This window comes from Nannospalax galili, unplaced genomic scaffold (genome assembly GCF_000622305.1).
Source record: "Nannospalax galili isolate Female #2095 unplaced genomic scaffold, S.galili_v1.0 scaffold633, whole genome shotgun sequence".
Lineage (NCBI taxonomy): Eukaryota > Metazoa > Chordata > Mammalia > Rodentia > Spalacidae > Nannospalax > Nannospalax galili.
This window is the reverse complement of record NW_008336075.1, coordinates 5840449-5861307: the sequence shown is the minus strand read 5'-3', so window position 1 is coordinate 5861307 and position 20859 is coordinate 5840449. Positions and strand designations below refer to the sequence as shown.

At 46.2% G+C, this 20859-nt stretch overlaps 1 protein-coding gene across 1 annotated transcript in view; it reads right to left on the bottom strand.

The window, feature by feature from the left end:
- Positions 1-3103: 3103 nt before the first annotated feature.
- Positions 3104-20859, bottom strand: part of Tfcp2l1 (transcription factor CP2 like 1) — a 65695-nt gene continuing 47939 nt past the window's right edge. The window contains exons 9-15 of the mRNA XM_008830867.2: positions 17355-17403; positions 17181-17274; positions 14310-14400; positions 12490-12593; positions 11696-11838; positions 5565-5616; positions 3104-3748 (exon numbers count right to left, since the gene is read on the bottom strand). Coding sequence (XP_008829089.1) covers positions 3702-3748; positions 5565-5616; positions 11696-11838; positions 12490-12593; positions 14310-14400; positions 17181-17274; positions 17355-17403 — 580 coding nt within the window. The 3' untranslated portion in view covers positions 3104-3701. The remainder of the gene's footprint in view (positions 3749-5564; positions 5617-11695; positions 11839-12489; positions 12594-14309; positions 14401-17180; positions 17275-17354; positions 17404-20859) is intronic.

The following is a 20859-nucleotide window of genomic DNA, read 5'->3' as shown; positions in this document are numbered from 1 at the left end:
AGATGTGACCTAGTACTGCTGAGACAGAGAGAGAAACAGCTGGAGGAGAGTAGTGAGGTGCCTGTGAGAATAGGAGAACCAAATGCAGATTGAGAAGGGGGAAAGAGCATGAGCTTGCCAGTGACTCCATCGTGCTCTGAAAGATTCAAGAATCAGAGGTCTTGTACAAGGGTGCCTGGCAGTGCCATGGAAAAGAACAGTCCTTAACGTAAAAAAAAAAAAAAAAAAAAAAAGAAAGAAAAAGAAAAGGCAGATACTCAACATGTGAAAAGATTAAGCTGGACCCTTACTACCTTACTATATATCATACATTAAAAACTAACTCAAGATGAGCCACAGTTCATCCTGAAAACTTGAAAAACTGTTAGAGGTTAAGTATGGAGCCCACACCTTTAATCTCAGCACTCAGGAGGCAGGAGCAGATGGATCTCTTTGTGAATCAAGGCCCAGCCTGGTCTACATAGCCAGTTCCAGGCCAGCTGGGGCCACAGGGAGACCCTGTCTCAAAAAAAAAAAAAAAAAAAAAAAAAAAAAAGTTAGACTAAAACACAGACATAAATCTTCCCAACTTGCATTAGGTTTCTTAGCATTGTACAGAAAGCACAGTAACAAAGGAGGCAGGTAACTTACACATCATCCAAACTAGTAAAAGAATCTCACTATGTGGGCCAGGCTGGCCTTGGACTTGGGATTCTCCTGTCTTAGCCTTGCCATGTTAAAAACTTTTATACTTCAAAGAATGCCACTAAGAAAATGAAGACAACCCATGGGGTGGGAGAAATTCTTCACAAATCATGCAGCTGATAAAGGACCTGTATCTAGAATTGATCAACAACTCATACAACTCAAAAATGAAAAAAGCCCAATTTGAAAATGGGCAAAAGATCTGAATAGGTGTTTTCCCAAAGATACACAAATGGTCAATTAACACATGAAGAAATGCTTGAATATCCCTGCTAGGATATCATAATGAAAAAGAGAGATCAGTGCAGGGCCTGTCTGGACCATGCTGACCTAGCATGCACAACAGTCCGATTCCATCCCCAGCATCACATAAATGGGCTGAGGTGGTACACTCTTGTAGTCTTAGCATTTGGTAAGCAGAGGCTGGAGAATGTAAAGTTCAAGGTCATCCTTTGCTATACAATGAGTTTGAGGCCAGACTGGATTACATGGAAGGAAGAAGAAAGGAGAGAAAAAAAAGACCACAGCAGCAAACGTTGGTGAAGAGGAGGAGAAACTAGAACCATTCTCCACTGCTGGCTGTAATGCAAAATGGCGCAGCTGTTGTGAGAAACATCTTGCTAGCTCCTCTATTCCCCTGTACATTCCCCAAAGAAAAAAAACCATGTCCATACAAAATCTTGTGCTAATATGTTCATAGCAGCATTACCCACATCATCCAAAGAGCTGAACCATTCCTCATGTCCATTTAGCAAGGCACTGTACCTCCAGATATTACAATAGGTGGGTGTATGAAGGAAAGAAAGAAGTGCTGATGTGTGCTCACCACGGACTGACCCCAGAGGGCACCATGCCAAGGGAAAGAAGCCGATGGTGCTGTAAGAGCCCAAATATGTGTGTTCTTACATATTCATTAATGAATAAAGCTGTATAGAGAATAGTCAATGTTTCCTAGGCCTTGAGAAATGGGGCAGGACAGGTATAGGGCCTTCTTTTGTAGGTGATGAAAAGTTTATACAGTTGGGTGTTCTTGTGAATTTACTAAAACCCACTAAATTGTGCACTTATAATTATGGGCAAAATCTATGGTATAAATAAAACTGCCCCCCAAAAAGGATAAGGAATCAGGAGCCTAGCTTTCCTCTGTAAGCCGAACACTACAGCTGCCATCCCAACCTAAGTTGTATTAACAGAACCCCTTGTGCTCTCAGAAATATCCTGGTTTATAGGATAAACTTATCCCATTACTCTGTCACTATGTGATTGATATCAAGCAGGCATCTTTGCCCCTTTAAGCTTCAGTTTCTCTGCCTGTAAAACAAAGTTTGCCTAGATATAATGGGCTTTTAACTTAGCACTATATTCCACAAAAAGATCTGGTCAGAGGATTCACCATGGCTTGGGAGAACTTGAATTAGCAAAGAGTTCAAGCCCTAAGCCAGCAGATTCCTGGATCCCAGGCACAACAAAGATGAATTCTTAAGTCTACCACAACTTACTGATCCTCAGTTTCCCCATTGTTAAGAAAGATCTAATCACCCCAAATAGAGGCAAAGTACCCTGAACATACCCCAAACAAATGGAAAAAGACAAAAACTTAAATGAAGGTTCCCAAAGAAAATACATCATACCTAGGAAACTGGGCAAACAACAGTGGTTAACAGAGATTATCTAAGATGGAAATTTTCTGTCTCAAAGGTCTGGTTGTTTATTGCAGTACCTGGGATGGTACCCAGGGCCTCAAACATGCCAGGCAAGTGCTCTAACATTGAACCATATCCTAATCTAAAGGTCTAGAATTGATGGTCAAGATCAAATGATAGAATGGAATTTTCACCTTCTAGTTTTCCTTACGCGTCAGGAAATAAAATTATGTTGAAATAGTTCAAGAGGAATCATTTTGTCTCATCCCTCTATACTCATGAGGATGTCTAAAAGGCTTTTTTCTATTCCTGTCCTACCTCCCAGTCTATAGCAGGGAGGTCTCATAATTAGCATCCATGAGCGGTCATACAGGGACAGAACGCAGTGTTTTGGATAAGAAATGTTGCCAGTAGGCTCATGTATTTAGACACCTGATCCCCAGTTAGTGGTGCCGTTTGTGGAGGTTTTGGAACCTTTAGGAAGCAGAGCCTTGATGGAGGAAATTATGTCACTGGGAGAAGGCTTTGAGGGTTCATAGGCTGGCTCCACTTCCTATTCCCTCTCTGTGCTTCTTGTGTGTGGATTGTGGATGAAATGTGATCAGCCAGCTTCCTGCTCCTGCCATCCTGCTTTTCCTAATTGCCGCTGTGCCTTCCCTGCTGTGATACTTTATCCTTCTGAAACTGTGAGCCAAAATAAACCCCTTCTTTATTAAGTTTATTTTGTGAGGATTTTTTTTAAAATCACAGCAACAGAAAAGTAACTAATACCACATCCATAAGAGGTTGTATAAGTGCACTGCAGTGCTCATCATGTCAATGCAGAGACCTACACACCTCTCTGGGCTTGAATGCAACAGCTCCTTAGAAACAAGATGAGAGAAAGAGGTGGAAGGCACATAAGAACTGCAGTTCCATTGACTCAACCAAGAACAGGAGAGAGGTGCTAACCAGGCACTGATAAGAGAAGCCAGCACTAGGCTAGGACAGTGAGACAGTGTCCCTGTCAGGTAGCTCATGAAGTCAGCTGCCTAAGGAGATGCAGGCATAGGGTAAGGCAAGAGAATGGTCAAGAGGGACCAATACATCCAAGGAGCCGCCAACTACAGGACACAGAGTTTCAGAGATGTCCCCACAGTCTTCTTGGGAAACAGAACAAGGAACTGTTCAAAAGCTGAAAGTCAAAAGTAAAGGGGAGAGGAACCACTGGCTTTCCTGTATGCCAGACTTTGTGTCCACAGTGGTCTGTAGCTTTCCTGGCCTGGGCAGAATCCCTCCCAGCCTGAGCTTGTCAGGTGAGACAGCAGCTGTCAGTGGTGTAATTTCTACAGCCAGGAGGTCCAAGGGGCTGGGGCAGGTGCGGGTCACTGCTGCTCAGAGTCCACACTTCAGGATGATGTGGTAGCCATCATTGCTCTCAGCTGCAAGAGAAACACTGGGCATGTGCCATGGGAAGAGAGATGGTACCGTGTGGGACTTGGGAGTTTCAACAGGCATGTAGTAAGAAGCACACAAGCAAGAACACCCAAATAAGACACCTAAGAGAGAGTATGCCTACAGAGGCAGAGATTTCTACATAGACCTTGTATAATTACTGTGTGTGTATGAGTGTGCATACATATGAGGCGATAGGACAACCTTGGGTACCATTCCTTACTCGATGTCTACCTTGTATTTTGAGACAGGGTCTCTCACTGGCCTTGGTGCTCACCAAGTAGTCTAGGCTGGTTGACCAGCAAGCCCCAGGGATTCACTTATCTCTGCCTCCCAAGTGCTGGGATTACAAGTATGCACCACAATGCTCAACTTCTTTTTACATAGATTCCAGGGATCAAACTCAAGTCCTCATGCATACATGTACACATGGCCAGAACTTTATAAGCTGAGCTATCCTTCTAAACCCTCTGGTTCCTTTTTAATAATGGGCTTCTCGACCTGGGTTTGATTCCCAGCTCCTACATGGCAGCTAAAAACCTTTTGAAACTCCAGTTCCAGGGGAATTCAACACCCTCTTCTGGCCCCCGTGGGTATTGTATGATGGGTACATTTACAAACATGCAGGCAATACACTCATACACATAAAATAAAAATAAAAATAATAATAATAATAAATAATAACAATAATTGGCCTCTCTACCACAGCTCTAAGCCCAAAGAAGCTTTGAGCAAACTATGGCTCTCAAGGAAGTTATGGCTCACAGCCTGTAAAAGACCCATTGTCAGTGCTACACTTAGGATCTTAAGTTCTCTAGAGGCCATGTGTGAAAGGCTTGGTCCCCAGCCTGGAGCTAGTGGGAGATGGTAGGACCTTTAAGAGCTGGAGCCTAGTGAGAGGTAGTGAAGTCAAAGGAGGGGAGCCCATGAAGGGGATGTTGGGACTTAGTCTTCTTCTCCTCTCCTTTCACTTGCCAACTGCCATGAGGTAAGCAGTTTACCACATAGTCTACCATCTTGCAGGCCATGGACTGAAACCTATAAAACTGTGAGCCAAAATAAACCTACCTTCTCTTTCAGTTGACTTTCACAGGCATTATGTTACAGTAAGCAAAAGATGACTAACACAGCTAGATCCACAGAACAAGGACAGAAGCAGTCTCAATGTAGTCTGTGACCCAGTTCTGTTGAGATGAAGCTCTCCCTCTTATCCTCCTGGCCCCAAGGAAAATTATAGGAGGTCTTTCTCTGCCTTTGTGAATAAACATAACTCCTGGTGCACAGGCTCGCTCTCTCAGCAGAGCATGGGCATACAAGGCAGAGGCAGGTGGATTTCTGGGAGCTCCAGGTCAGTGAGGGATGCGTAGTGAGATCTTTAATCTCAGAACTCAGATGCAGAGGCAGGTGGATCTCTGTAAGTTCAAGGCCATCCTGGTCTGCACAGTGAGATGGCAGACTGACCACACCCCTGCACACTCTGCCTGTCACTATATTGGGCTTGGGCCTGCTTGGGCTTCCTGGAGATAATCTATGAAAATTCAAACCAAGTTCATGGAGAACAAATTGCTGGCCTGGGATCTCCCTGCAGGTCACTTTGGGGCTAATCTCACTAGTTCTGGCATGACTAAGGCTAGGTGTCACAGGAAGCTTGGGTTTTTCTTGCTCCCAAAGGCTGCTCCCAGTTCAGCATCTTCAGGAAAGACCCTATGCAGTCACACCCCACCCACCTACTCCTCATTCTACCAGAGCAAGGGATACAGACCACACACTTCAGTCAACAGGAAGGGCAGGATGGGACTTTACCTTTTAATGTGCTGAGGATAAAACAAGACTCATCTTGGAAATTCTGAACCATCTGAAAGGCAAAAGAGAGACACAGACTTCTTACTGACATATTCATAGCATTAAAAGGCTTAGTGAGGGGTTGAGGAGATGGTCTGGTCAGTTAAGCTCTTCCTGTGTAAGCATGAGGACTGTGCTAGAGGAATGACATCTAAGGTTTTCCTTTGGTATGTGCACACACGCAAGCAAACATGAAAACACACACACACACACACACACACACAATTTATTTATTTATTTTTACTGGGTCCCTGAATTCCTGTACTGAACTCATAAAGAAAGTTTATGTTACAACAGAATTTTTTTTTATGTGTACGAGTGTATTGCTTGCATGTGTGTATGTGCACCCATGTCATACAATGTCTGCAGAGGCAGAAGAGGGTATCAGATCCCCTGGAACTAGAGTGACAGATGATTGTCAGCCACCATCTGGGTGCTGGGAATCAAACCTGGGTGCTCTGCAGGAGCAGTCTGCACTCCCAACCACTGAGCCATCTCTCCAGCCACAGAAACATATTTTTTAAAGAAACTAAACACAACCACATTCTATGAAATCATATTTTGGTTAATAAAAAATCACATATATGATGGTGCCATGCAACAAAGGAGCTGAAAAATTCTTATCACCTAGTGATGCTGCCATCCTGGTAACACGGTAGCACAACTATTACTTATGTCTGTGGAGATGCTGGAAGAAACATCCTACTGTGCTCCCAGTGTGGAACAGATGATGACACACAGTTCATGCCACTTGATAATGACCCTAAGTGACTCTACTCCTGGTTTATGCATTCACTATACCATCTTTGTGTTGCTATTTCAGAATGCGAGCTCATGCACTGTACCTCTTGACTGCATTAGCTGGTACCATGTACAGCAACTGGCATGTGCCATCCAGGTTTGAATGAGTATAAGCTAGGGTATGCCCCTTAGCAAAGGCACCTCATTGTTTAAGGGGCTCATGGCTGAAAATGTTTTTAAGCAAAACAGTAATTGTGGCTTGACAATTAACACAGGCCCATGTGTATGAGCACTTGGTCCCCAGCCGGTGCCACCATTTAGGATGGTGGTGGAACCTTTAGAATGTGGAAGCTTGCTGGGGAAAGTAGGTCATTAGGATGGTTCTTTAGCTGACCCTACCTTGTGTTCACTCTCTGCTTGTTGATAGAGGATATGATATGACCAGTAGCCTGCTGCCATGCTTTCCCCCATCATGATGGAATATATCCCCTCAAACTTTGAGCATTTCCTTTCCTGTCCTCACATTGATTCTTGTCAGGTATTTTGTCACAGCAACAGAAAAGTACCCAATACAGTAATTAATAGGATATGTATACCAGAGGCTTACAAGGATAAAGCAGAAAGGAGGACCCACACCCCACATCTACAGATGCAGACTTACAGCTGCCTCTCCCAGGCTCTAACTGTGATGACTGCCTAGTGACCCTGGGCAAGTCTTTCTGACTCCATGGCCCCATCTGTAAAACTGGATGTTCTAATGATAAAACCACAGCTAGTATGTACAGCAATAAAACCAGTATCTCTAATGGTGGCAGGAGTAAATCTTTAGAAAAATTGTTCATAGGCTGGGCATGGTGGCATATGCCTTTACTCTGGTCTACACACCAAGTTCCAGGCCAGCCAGGGCTATATAGTGAGACCCTGGTGGTGTGATCTATTAGAAGTCATTATATGCATTCTCCTGCAAAGCATGTGCCTAGATGAACTCCTTTGTATGTGTACCCTCAAGACACAAAGATGTGGAGAGTAGCACTGTCTGGATCACAGAAAATTCAACCCTCCCTGGTCCCAGCATAGCAGAAGTGTGAAGCAACAGGGACCTAACCATACATGATGCTTGGCAGCACAGTGACATTCAGCTGCCACAACTCAGCATGCATGAATCTCAGAAACATACAGCAGAGTGAAAGAATGCACTATTCCACATTCATAAAATTTTAAAACAGGCCAAATGAAAAACAAAAGTAGCACGCTGGGCTGGAGACATGGCTCAGCTGGTAAAGTGATTGCTTTGCAAGCATAACCCAAGTTCAATCTCAGAACCCATGTAAAAAAGCAATGATGTGCACTTGTAATTCCAGGGCTGGGGAGGTAGAGAGAGGTGGACCCTTGTGGTCCCTGGCCAGCCAACCGCTAGGTGAGCTTGGTGAGCTCCAAGCCACTTAGAGACTCTGTATCAAAAATCAAGGTAGACAGCAACTGAGGGACAGCAGCAGAGGAAATCCCTGTGAGCACATGTGCAAATGTGCACTGCCACCCCAAAGTAGCAAGTTAGGGAGAAAAGAGGAAATGACTAATATAAACTGCATACGAACAGGTCAGGGTAGAAGCTAATGAAACCACAAAGGGGCTTTTAACATAATATATTAGTCACCTGGGTGCAAGAACTTGGTGGGCCAGCAAGATGGCTCCATGGGTACATCTGAAACCTGGAGCATGATCCCCGGAGCCCACAGAAGAAGAACCCATTCCTGCAAGTTGTCCTCTGATTTCCACACATGCACGCTCTCTCCTTCTCTCTCTCCTTCTCTCTCTCTCTCTCTCTCTCTCTCACACACACACACACACACACACACACAAATCAAAAATAAAATAAAATGTACAAATAAGTTTTCTAAACTCTGCATATGTATCCTGCATTTCATAATATGTATCTCAGGAGCACTTAAAATGTATACATAAACATAAACACACATGTTGTACCCAACTGGGTAGAAAAGCCTCTTTTCAAATTTAAAAAAAAAAAAAAAGAAAAGAAAAAAACCCAACACTTTTTATTGCCTGCTTGGAACTACTGCCTCAAATCTTACAACTGCACCCACCTGTCGACCCTGACCCTCCCTGCAGGCCTAATGGTGCGTGAAGTACATTTATTCTATACCGCAGCCTGCTCCAGCTCGGACTCTTGGCCGCCCAGCCACTTGGGCATGAAAAGCCCTAAGCAGGGCTGACAAGGGCTTAATCAGTAACTCCCTTGTTTAATTGAGTGCCCTTGTACCCCAGGGGCCTGCTCCTCGGCTGGCCAGGCTGCCTCCAGTGCCCTGGGTAATTCAAAGCTGAAGGTTTCCAACCGACTCAGGGTTGAGTGGGAAGGAGACTTCAGGGAATGAGAATGTCCTACTTAGCCATGGTGATGTTTGAGTTCTGTTCTCTGCTTCACTTGCTTAACAGCCTTGAGGGCACAGAGCAAGTGGGGGAGGGACTTCCTTAGGGACCTGGGAACTTCTTAGGGGCTGAGGATGTGGCTCAATTGGTAAAGACCTTGCCCAGCTAGCATGCAGGAAACTCTGGGTTCCATTCCCAGCACTGCATAAACGAGGCGTGGCAATCAACACCAGTAATCCCAGCACTGGAGAGGTGGAAGCAGGAGACTCAGAAAGTTAAGTTTATCCTGTACTATTATATAGCAAGTTCAAGACCTCTGAAGTACAAAGTAACATGCCTTCTACGCCACTAGAACTCAGGGCCCTTCTACCTTCCTGCCTACTCTCAACTCAGCTCTAGAGGCAGGAATGTCTGGCCTCATTTTCTTTATCTGTAAAATTGGGGAAAAGTGGCTGTATTAAGCTAAACCTGGTTGCACATGCCTATAATTCCAGTACTCAGGAGGCAGGATGCAAGTTCAAGGCCCAGCCTGGTCTACATAGTAAGTTCTGGGCCACTCAGAGTTTCATAGTGAGACCTAGTCCCAAACAACAAAATGCAGCTGCATTAATCTGGGCCTGTGGCATACTCCTGCGGCATACTCCTAGTACTCAGCAGACTGAGGTAAAAAGGAGTACAGCAAGTTCAAGGCCAGCCTATCTACACAGTAAGTTTCAGACCAGCTAGGATTTCTAATGAGACCTTGTCTCAAAACAAATTGGATGTGGTGTAATACCCCTTTAATCCCAGCATTCCGGAGGCAGAGACAAGTGGATCTCTGTTACTTAGAGTCCAGCCTGGTTTGCATAGCAAGTTCCAGGCCAGCCAGAGTTTCACAGCAAGAAAAACACAAGTTAGCTGCATCTGACTGAATAAGTGATTTGGAAGAATTTGGAGCTGAAGACAAAAACATCAAGTTGCAGCTAAGTATTCAGTTGGATCTTTGTTGTATGCTTTAAAACCCATACCTCTGGGCTGGTGGGACAGCTCAGGATAAAGGGATTGCAAACACAAGGGTCTGGGCATTGTGGTGGATGCTTATAATCCCAGTACAGGAGAGGTAAAAGCAGGAAGATGTCAGGGCTCGCTGGCCAGTCAATCCAGTCAACTTGAGGAACTTCAGGTGCCAAGGAGAGGCATTATCTCCATTTTTAAAGGGGTGGGAGGGGACACTTCAAAATGGCTCAGCAGATAAAGGCACTTATCACCAAGCCTGATGACCTATATTCAATCCCCAGGTCCCACATGGTAGAGAGAACCAACTCTGAAAGTTTTCCTCTAACCTCTACCCCCCCCCTCTCTTTCTCTGAAATACAAATGTAATTAAAAACTTTTTAAGGAGGCTGGAGAGGTGGCTCAGGGGTCAAGAACATTGGCTATTCTCTCAGAGGATCTGGGTTTGATTCCTAGCACCTACAGGGCAGCTAAAAACCATTCATAACTTCAGTTCTAGGGGATCTGATGCCCTCTTCTTCCCTCAGTATTGCACACCACCGGTGTACTACATACATGCAGGCAAAACGCTCATAAACATTAAATAAAAATAAATAAATAAATAAAAAACTTTTAAAAAATACATTTTAAACCATACCAAATCAGAGAGCATCTCCTAACAGAACCAATGTCTCCCATGAGCATAGTTAGTTAAGAGAAGCATAGCTGATTTAGTGTCTGTACTCAACATAAGGCTTCCAACCATCAGCAACTAGGTTCCAATAAGGCCTGCCTATTTCCTAGATCTTCTGCACCTGCTTCTGCCTCCCACGGGCTTATGCTGAGCAGACCTCCATCACTGAGGGAAGGCCTTGCTGTCATCACCCATGAGCCACAGCTGCCCCTCACCTAATGGCTCTTGCTGCCCACTTGATGGGTGCCACATTCTCCTGACTGTGAATATGTCCCAAGGGCACCCAGCCAAGGGCCAAGCAAAGATTCCTATAGAAGGCCATCTTCAAAGCATAATAGCCATTACCATCTTAATCAGAGCCAGCTGAGCCACAAGAAACTCAAAAGGGTCTGTTGGGTCAGCAAGATGGCTGAGCAGGTAAAGGTATTTGCCCCAAGTCTGATAACCTGAATTTGACCCTGGGTCCCAAAAGGTAGAAGAAGAGAACAGACTCCAGCAAACTGTCTTCTGACCTTCAGACATGTGCCATGGTACAAGTGTACTATATACAAACAACTAGGCATGGTGGCATATACCTTAAGCCCAGCACTTGGGAGGCAGAGACAGGTGAAACACTGAGTTAAAAGCCAGCCTGGTCTATGTAGTGAGTTCTAGGCCAGCCAAAGCTACATAGTGAGGACCCTGTCTCAAAAATGAAAAAAAAAAAAATTAATTAAAAAAAATGTGATAATTTTTTTTTTTTAATGACAGTGCCTGCTGATACCCCTTCATGGAAGGAGGGTGTGGGGAGGATCTTTGGCTATTCATCTGAGACTCTAGTCACTCTTTCCTACTCCTCCCTCTCAGCTACGTGCAAGGTTAACTGGGGCAGGGGGGCATTGCTATGGGAAGCTGCCATCTATGCTGGGATGAAACTTTTCTGCAGTATGGTTGCTTTGGGGTCACCCACATTCCTATAAGAAACCCTTCACCTATGCTCCTATAAGTAACCCCAATAAATTAATTGGTTCTAGGAGTGTTACCTTGGTCTGTTGTTGATGACCTATTTGAGGGGAGCAGTCACTTGTTTGTCTCCCCAAGGAAAAGTTACAAAGGGGCAACTGGGCAGCCCTTCAACCCTAGCTGTGGCCAGGATCCCCCTTGCAGCACTGTAGGTACCCACTATAGCTGCAAGCAGACAGCATGCACAGCAAACTCTAGACCCCCAGACCCCAGAGAAGATGCTCCATTGTGGGGATCTGGGGCTTCTTCTGGAAGGCCAAAGCTCTAGTCAGGGGGCTTCATCAGTAGCACAACTCACCTCGTTGCTCACCACCACGTGGATGCCAGTGGGGCCCTGCCGGTAGACCCTGTGGATATGCTGGGGAGGAATGCTGTACAGGCTGGCGATCTTCTCGATCAGCTCCAGGGTGGTCAGCTCTTCCAGGAAGATGGCATGGTACACTGTCAGGGGAAGGAATATTAAACTAGCAAGCACTTGCATGTGTCCCCACCCCATCCTAAGAAACCAATAAGGATACTGGTGTCCAGAGACATCGGTGCCTACCCAAAGGCCTACACTGAGAAGGCAGGTGGAGCCTTTCCCACAAGTAAACATATATTGGCTGGGAGCTCTTTCTGATTCTGCCTCTCCTGGGCACATATATTGATTCCTGGACCCACCCAGATCCAGGGCACCCACCTGGAGTGGGGGATAGCTGGAGAAGCATTGAGCTATCCAGACATGCAACCAGATGTGCACTCTGCTTGGAGGGAAGAGGGAGTGCTATTCTACCTTTCTAGTCTTCTCACTGTTTCCAGGGGTCACTGGGTAGCTTCCAGTATCAGAGGAACACTTAAAGACTACTGTTACCAGGGACTAGGGAGATAGCAGGCTAAGCATCACATTCATTACTCTCTGCTCCCAAAATATGGACAATGTGATCTCATGATCCTACTACCATGCCTTCCCCACCATGGTGGACTATATCACTTCAAACTGTGAGCCAAAATAAACCCTTCCTCAAGTTACTTAGCAATGACAAAAGTAACTAACGCTGGGAAAGAGAAGTTGGTCAGGCTCAAGTCAGGCTGCAGGCTCTGCTCCCCACTCACCACACAGGCTGCTGTCCCCATTGCCATCCTGCTTCTGCTGCAGGGGCACTCGGTTCTGCTCCAACTCCTGACAGACATAGATGGTCATCTTTGGCCTCACATTTCTGGCAAAAGGACAGGAGATAATTAGCAGACATGAAGAACTGCTGCTCTAGAATGTTCTAAAATGTTCCAGAATGTAGGATGGAACCTGCAGTATGAAGGGACTCAGGGAAAAAGCAGCATGGAGGTAGAGATGCAAAATGCTTTTCATGGAAGGTTGTCAGGGACAGAATCCTGTCCTGATAGATCTTTACAGCTTCACACAGGCTGTCTTGGAGGAAGAAGGTGGACAACACTTCCCAGCCTGCTAAGTTGGGCCTCTGGCCCAGAACAGAATACAAGATCAAAATCTCAACAGATGAGACAGGGTATAGCATGTGTGAGACCCTAGCTTCCATCCCTAGTCAAGAGGGAGAGGAAAAGAGACAGAGAAAAAACTTTACATGGAGAATTGGCTTAGCTCACCATACAAGATGGAGGAGCTAGACTCATCCCCATTCCACAGATAGGGAAACTGAGGTTCAGTTGGACAAAAATCTTTCTTCTACTGCACAGCTCCTAGGAGGCACATCTGGGATTCACCCTCATGTGTACTCTCTCACTGTAATCATGCTGTTCCCAAGTGTCTATTCAGTGTTAACTTCAGGGCTGAAAGGCGGCTCAGTGAAAGAATACATGCTTGGCACACACAGGTTCTCTTCTAGTAGCCAGAAAACAATATTTATTAAACGTCAATAAAATTTAGGGCCAGGCATGGTGGTGCATGCCTTTAATTACAGGACTCAGGAGGCAGAGGCAGGTGGATGGCTCTGAGATTGAGGCCAGCCTGGTCTGCTTAGTAAGTTTCAAGCCAGTTGGGGTTACAAGGAGACCCTGTCTCAATAAACAAACAAAAAAAATTAAAATTTTGGTTCGACTGTGATGTTGATTCAAGTGCCTCACGGCCAGCAGTTTCTGGCCTAGTTAGTGCTAGACTGGTTAGTGTGCTATACATTTCCATGGTGGTAGGGAGTTAGTTCTATTGGGGCAAGCACTGCCTTGAAAACTACACACCCTAGGCCACAGGTATCCTGAGGTGGCAGTTCTGAACCAGTACTTTTCAAGTGTCTTAGAGTCTTGGCTAGTAACAAAGGGCCCAGAGTCACAGGCTCTGATCCAATGGAGAAGAGAGAGGGTGTGATAGTTTTAATATTGATTGTCACTATGACAGGATCTAGAATCACCGAGGAGACAAACTATGAGAGTTTCTAGATTGGGTTAACTGAGGGGGGAAGACCTACCCTAAATGTGGGTCTCACACATGGGCTAGGGTCCCAGGCTATATAAAAAAAGAGACAGCGAGCTGAGCACCAGCGTTCATCTCTCTGCTTCCTGACTGCAGATATGATGTGACCAGCTGCCTCATGCTCGCTCCTGGCACTATGCCTTCCCTCTCATGATGGACTGTGCCCTCAAACTGTGAGCCAAAATAAACCCTTTTTTCCTTTAGTTGCTTTTGTCAGGCATCTTGTCCCAACAATGAGAAAAGTAACCAATGCGGAGATTCCTGAGCAAGGACCACAGCAGCTGAGTGCTGGCATGGTCTCCCAACAGGGCACCTCACTCATTGACTCATCCCTCCCTGCACTTCCTCCTGAATTTACCCCCATGCTGCAGGAAAGATTCCTAGTCCTGCCAGCTGGCCCACCCACAGCTTGAGAGGCAAGGTGGGGCTTCTTGACATACACAGCCCAGTGTACACGGCCTCCAGCTAGCTTCCCTAAGAAGCCAACACCCACCTGCCTTTGATGGCATTGAAGAGCCGGATCCCATCTGCAGGGCCACAGACTTGGACCAAATCATCTCTAGACATCTTCAGCAGGTCAGCACCTAGGTGGGGACATGGGCTGCTGGTTACATGGCACATACGCTGGAGATCCCCCACACCACTGAAGGGTTAGCTTACCCTCAGTGGGTACTAGACTGTCCATGGAGAGAAATGCCATAGAGTTAGGCAACCCTAGGGGATCATAGCTAGAGATGTCCAGGTTTAAAGCTAGTGTGCTCAGGAAGAAATAGAGGCCAGTAAGACCACCCCACCTGTCCTGATGGCACCTCTCTGAATTTTTTTTATTTACTTATTTTTATTTATGTGTATGAGTGTTTTGTCTGCACATATGTAAGTGCACCACGGCATGCAGAGTCCATGGAGGCGAAGAGGGTGTCAGATAACTGGAGTTATGGACTGTTGTTAGTTACCATGTGAGTGCCAGGAATCAAACTTGGCTCCTCTGCAAGAAAAGTCAGTGCTCTTAACCACTGAGCCATCTCTCCAGCTCCTTTTATGTATTTAATTTTTTTAATGTTATTTTAGTGTGTGTGTGTGTGTGCATGCACATGCATATGAGTACTTGCAGAGGCCAGAAGAAGGCATTGAATCCCCTGGAGCTAGAGTTACAGGCAGCTGTGAGCCACTTGATGTGGGTGTTAGGAACTGAACTCGGGTCCTCTGCAAGAACAGCAAGTGCTCTTAACCCCTGAACCACCTCTCCAGAACCTCTCCCTGTACTCTTCATTAGCACTAATCTATGTGTACAGACTTTTAGCATTGTGCTGCAACTGATCACATGTGAGTGTCCCTGTGCAGAAGCACACAGCTCACTGGAGGTTGACAATCCAAACACCCTCTGGAGACCAACACAGAAGGCTAGCAGTCTCTCAAGGGCCACAGCCAGACCTACCGCTCCATCTGAAGGAGCAGAGGAAGGTAATTGTGTCCCAAGGAAGAAAATGGTAATAAGAAGGCCAGCAGTGTGACATCTTCAAAGGTTCCCCCTAGATCCCAATGTCCCAGAGGACTTGGGGAGGGACATGCTACAAGCCAGAGTCATCACCCATTTCTCTATTCCAAAGGTCTCAGGAGCAGACATAATGGCTCCTGCATACGACCCCTACTTTTTTTTTTTTTTCTTTGAAACATGGTTTCTTGTAACCCAGGGTGACTTTGTGCTATACAGCTGAGCATGACCTTAAACTTCTGATCCTCTTGCCTCCCAGTTTATGGGGTGCTGGGAATTGAACCTAGGGCCTTGTCCATGCTAGGCAAGCACTACTCCAGTATGGCTATATTAAAATTAAACCCCAAAGTCCTTCTATAGTCCTACAAGGTTCAGGCCGCCTGTCTCTGCTGACCTGACCTCACTGCCTCCCTGGTTCACTCTGCTCCACTCCCTGTGGTCCTCTGTCCTGTGATCACACCAGGCAGCACAGTTGAGAAGGCAGCATGCAGAGCTCTTCCCCACTGCTCACTGTCCCCCCTCCCTCCCTTCCTCTCTAGCCTTTGCTTAAGGACACTACCTGGGGAAGCCTCCCTCTCCTCTCCCTCCCCCAGCATAGGTCAGGGGCCTCTCTGAGCACTCCCAATCCCCAGCAGGTCAAAATGCACTAAAGTAGCCAGTTCCCACAGTGACACAAGATCCCCAATCATCCTTGTTCCTTCTGCCTTCCATCAAGAAGGCTCTTGGAAGCCAGGCATATTGGTGCACGCCTTTAATCCCAGCACTTGGGAGGCAGAGGTAGGAGACCTCTGTGAGTTCGAGGCCAGCCTGCTCTATACAGCAAGTTCCAGGCCAGCTGGGACTACAGGGAAACCCTGTCTCAAGAAACAAAAAACAAAAAACAAAAAAAGAAAGAAAGAAAAAGAAAAAGAAAGCTCTTAGAGACATTGCTGAGGTGACCAGAGGCTCATTTTCTCCCATTGCTGCAGATGACCTTGACAACTCCTTTTCTAATTGGGTGGGAACTTTATTACTGGCACCCTTAGTGGCCCTCCCTCAGCCAAACCTTCAGAAACCTTTCAAAGGAGGGAGAGCAGTTTTCCTGTCCCTCCTATGGCTTCAACTCCAACCCCAGGTGATGGCTCTGGAGACAAGGGGAAGGCAGGAAAAGTACAATATCCATATGCAAGGTGCATATCCCTCTGACTGGCTAAGAGGGTCTGTGATGACTAATATGGATCATCAACTTGACAGGATCTAAAATCACCAGGAGACAAATCACTGAGCCTATCTGCAAGGGAGCTTCTAGATTGGATTAATTGAAGTAGGAAGACTCAGCCTAACTGTGGGGAGTACTATCTCATGTGTGTGTGTGTGTGTGGGGGGGGTCCTGGACTGAATAAAGGGGAGAAAGTGAGCTGGGAAGCAATACTCCTCTCTCTGCTTCCTGACAAGGGATGCAATGTGACCAGTTGTCTCACACTGTTGCCATCATGCCTTCTCCGAACTGTGGGGACTACCATCAAGCTGTGAGCCAAAACGAGCCCTTCCTTCTTTAAGTTGCTTTAATCAGGTGTTCTGTCACATCAGGGAGAAAAGTAACTTATAATATAGAGCCCTACCTGGGCAGGCCAGAGCCCAGCCATCCCTGCAGGTAAGAGGATCAGCACATTGTCACCCAAACAGCCCTTCAAGTCTTACTTAATGGTGACTGTCTAGGGCCATATGCCATACTGCCAGTGTCTCTCATCTCTAGCATTTGGCCTGAGGCTAGTACATAGAAGAGAGTAAAAACCCATGCCACTGTAGATTCCCTGGACATAGGCACAGCCCCATAGGACCAATGGCAGGTCTGGACTACTGTGGATTTCAAACCTACTCTTAGATTCTCACCCGAGAAGCTGGCGAAGAGCCGACAAAACTGTGAGAAGCGGTTGCGATGCAGCCACTGTTGGGCATCCTGGATGGAGGCTGATGGGAGCAGGTGCTGCCAAAGACAGAAAGGGGAGGCTCAGGACAGCCATGGAGCCCAAGGGACCACCAGCCCATCAGCCCATGCACACTTACATCATTGCCCAGAGGCAGAGGCTCCACTGGGTGGGTAGGTGAACTGTTGCTGTGAAGGAAAAGAAACAGGTGAGGCACTTGAGGGTTTCTGGGACACACAAATGGTTCCAGCATCTCAGCAGTGCCTATGTGTCATCAGGTGTGAGAGTTGCTTTAAATGAGTCCTAGAGGACAGTCTGAATCAGACAAGAGAGCCAATGACCAGTCCCTCATAATGTTTCCTGAACTCAGCTGTCACTGTGAGCAGGAGGTTCTGGTGGGCAATGCCATCCCAGCCAACAATAGCCATCTACCTGAGTAGTCAGGCACAACAACCAAGGCACGGTGGGTCATGATCTGATCTTTTACTGTGTGGTGGAGTTTCCCCCCTGTGATGGTGAATCTTGATTGTCACCTTGACCTTGATGGGATTTAGAATCACCATAGAAACTAACCTCTGAGCATGTCTGGGCAGGATTTTCTAGACCAGGTTAATTGAGTTGGGAAGACCCACCCTAAATGTGGCCAGGACCATTCCATGGACTGGGGTCCTGGACTGAATAAAAAGAAAAAAGCAAGCTGAGAACCAGCATTCATCTCTCTCTGCTTCCTGATTGTGGATGAAACCTGATGCCTCAAGATCCTGCAGCCACACTTTCCCACCATGGTAAACTGTATCTTCCTAAAGTGTAAGCTGAAATAATCCCTTCCTTAGGTTGATTCTTGTCAAGTATTTTGCCCCCAAACAAGCTAATATACCCACCAAGCTCTAGCCTAGGGAAAGGGTGGGTTGACCAGGACTCAAGCCACACTATTTCTAGTAATTGGGCCAAACCAAAATCATCAACCAAATTCTAGCCAGATGGGCACACAGGGCCATTTGTGAATCCACAGACTGGTAACTACTTGGGAGGAAAAACATGACCTAGGTTTTCCCAGTAGGAAGGCACAGATTTGTTTATGTATTTGTTCTTGTAAGAGAAGGCTATACACTTTGAAAGCAAGCTACAGCCCTCCCAGGAGAACAGAGTGTACAATGACTGAAATGTATACTTAAACTATACGCTTAAACATGGAGAAAATGATAAAATGTTCTCTTTCTTCCCCACCCTCTTTCTCCCCAGGAGCTCAGCTCAAGCTTGTCTTGAACTCCCTATATAGCCAAGGGTAGCCTTGATTTTCTGACCTTTCTTTCTCAACTTCCCTAGTGCTATGATTACAGGTGCTACCACACCTATCTACTTGGTCCTGGGGATGGAACTCAGGGTCTCACACATGCTAGGTGACCAACTGAGCTACATCTCCAGCCCCAACCTTCCTTTGCATTAGAGAGGTCTCTTGATGCTGAACAGGGGCTCTGCAGCACACACAGCTGGAGTTATTTGCCTGTCCACGGCACCTGGCTTGGAGTTCTGTTCCACCCCCTGGCAGAGCATCATTGCAGCCTGCCAGTCAGAATCTACCTGTAATGTCGCCATTGTCCTGTCATAGTACCACTGTGTCACATGACACTATTTGCAGAGCCAGCCAAGATGCAATGAGACTAGCTTGGGCACTGCCAACCCTGAAACCCAGGGCAGAGGCTCCTACTAGAAGAACCAGGGACGGCCATGCAGCACTCTGGAGGACTCTCTAGGGGCCTAAGGCCAACCCACAAGGCTATCCTGATCTACTTCAGATCAGATGAGTCCTAGTTTTACAAAACAAATTCTCATAAGCTTGATGTCATTTGTAGACATGTATACTGAAGACACACACACACAAAAAAAAAACTAAACACATACACATACACCTGAATAAAAACTAAACATGGGCCAGGTGTGATGATATACACCTATAACCCCAGCACTCAGGAAGCTGAGACAGGAAGATTGTAATTTCAAGGCTAGCCTGGTTACACAGTGAGTTTGAGGTCAGTCTTGGATGCACAACACAACCGTGCCTAAAAAACCCAAAGCTAGCCAGGCTTTAATCTCAGCACTCGGGAGGCAGACACAGTCTGTGAGACTGAGGCCAGCCTGGTCTACATAGTAAGTTCCAGGCTAGCTGGGGCTACAGAGAGACCCTGTCTCAAAACATAAAAAACAAAAACAAACCCCCCCCAAACCAACAAACCAACCAATGAACGAACCAACCAACAAACCCAAAAAACTAACCCAAAGCTAAATATGGGAGCTGAGAATGTAGCTTAGTGGTAGAGAGCTTGTCTAGCATGTAGAGGACTCTGGATTCCATCCCCAGCAAGGGAAGCTAGGAAGGAATAAGAAAATATGGCTATGGCCACTAAACCAGTTAGTACACTAAAACTCAGATACTAGGGCATGGAATGAACGAGGATCAAAAAGGTATCTTTACCCCTCTGCCATGCTGGGACCCCGAAGAGAGGAAGGTTGGACGTACCCTTCACCGAGGCCAAAGCTGTTGGGAGAGCCATTATAACTTGGGGATGGAGCACTGTTCACTTGGTAGGCCACATCAGGCCATGGAGAGCACTGTGAGGAGAGATACAACACAGGGCAGTGTGATTTGACGGTGGCAGTCCTCAGGATAAGCTGAAGGCTGCTGAGGAGATGGCCCAGGCTCCTCAGGCCCTTCTAAGCAAACAGGTATCAGCATTGATGGCTGAGACCCAAAATAGAGCCCTCATTAACTGAGTGCTCACAATGAGCCACAGCCATGAGGACACTAGAGTCACCCAACAAAGCAAAACAGAGACCCAACATTCAGGCTCAGAACAGGCAAACCATAAAATGCATCCCTTTGAGCTTCCTGGTAGTCAAACCAAAGAGGGAAAGATGCATTAGTCACATGATTCCTGAGCCCACAAACTAAGAAAAGCATAATAATACCTGTTGCTCACTAAATATGTAAGTATGCATTATAGAGCATAGACAACTTCCCAAGAAAAAATAAACAGTACAATTAATTACTAAAACAGGATTGTAGCAGATGTATAATCTTCTAAGAGCATCTCTCACCAGTCAACCTCTGCACATTTATTCCATTTTCGCACCACCTGGGCTACAAGACACAGAAACATATGTGATATGAGTCCTCCCCTCTCAGATGTTCTGCTATACAAGCCAAAAATTAAGAAATCATCAGGAGTGTTGGAGGGAGAGCACAGAGCTGCAGGTTTGGTGACCAGGAGAACACCAAGCTTGCATTTCTTGCCTTTCTCCCTTCTGAGGCAGTGACTTTGCTTGGAGAGGGCCAGTCTAAAGCATTCCTAAAGATTGACTATCACCCACAAAAAGGCAGGGTTGGTAAATATTTAACCATTGTGAGCGTAGGCTGGAATTTGTTGATGCTAAATCTTACAGCCAAGGAAGGAAAAACTGATGAGCTGATAGAAGGGACAAGCTCACACCTCCCAAGGTCATGACTGGATTCCTACGCCAACTCTGCAGCACTTTGATGCAGACCTGCACAGCGAAGCACCCTCTCCTCTGTTGGTGAAGCCAGGAGGGGAACAGAGTTGAGGCTCAGCCAGGAAGAAAACACGTCACTAAATGGGGGACACTCC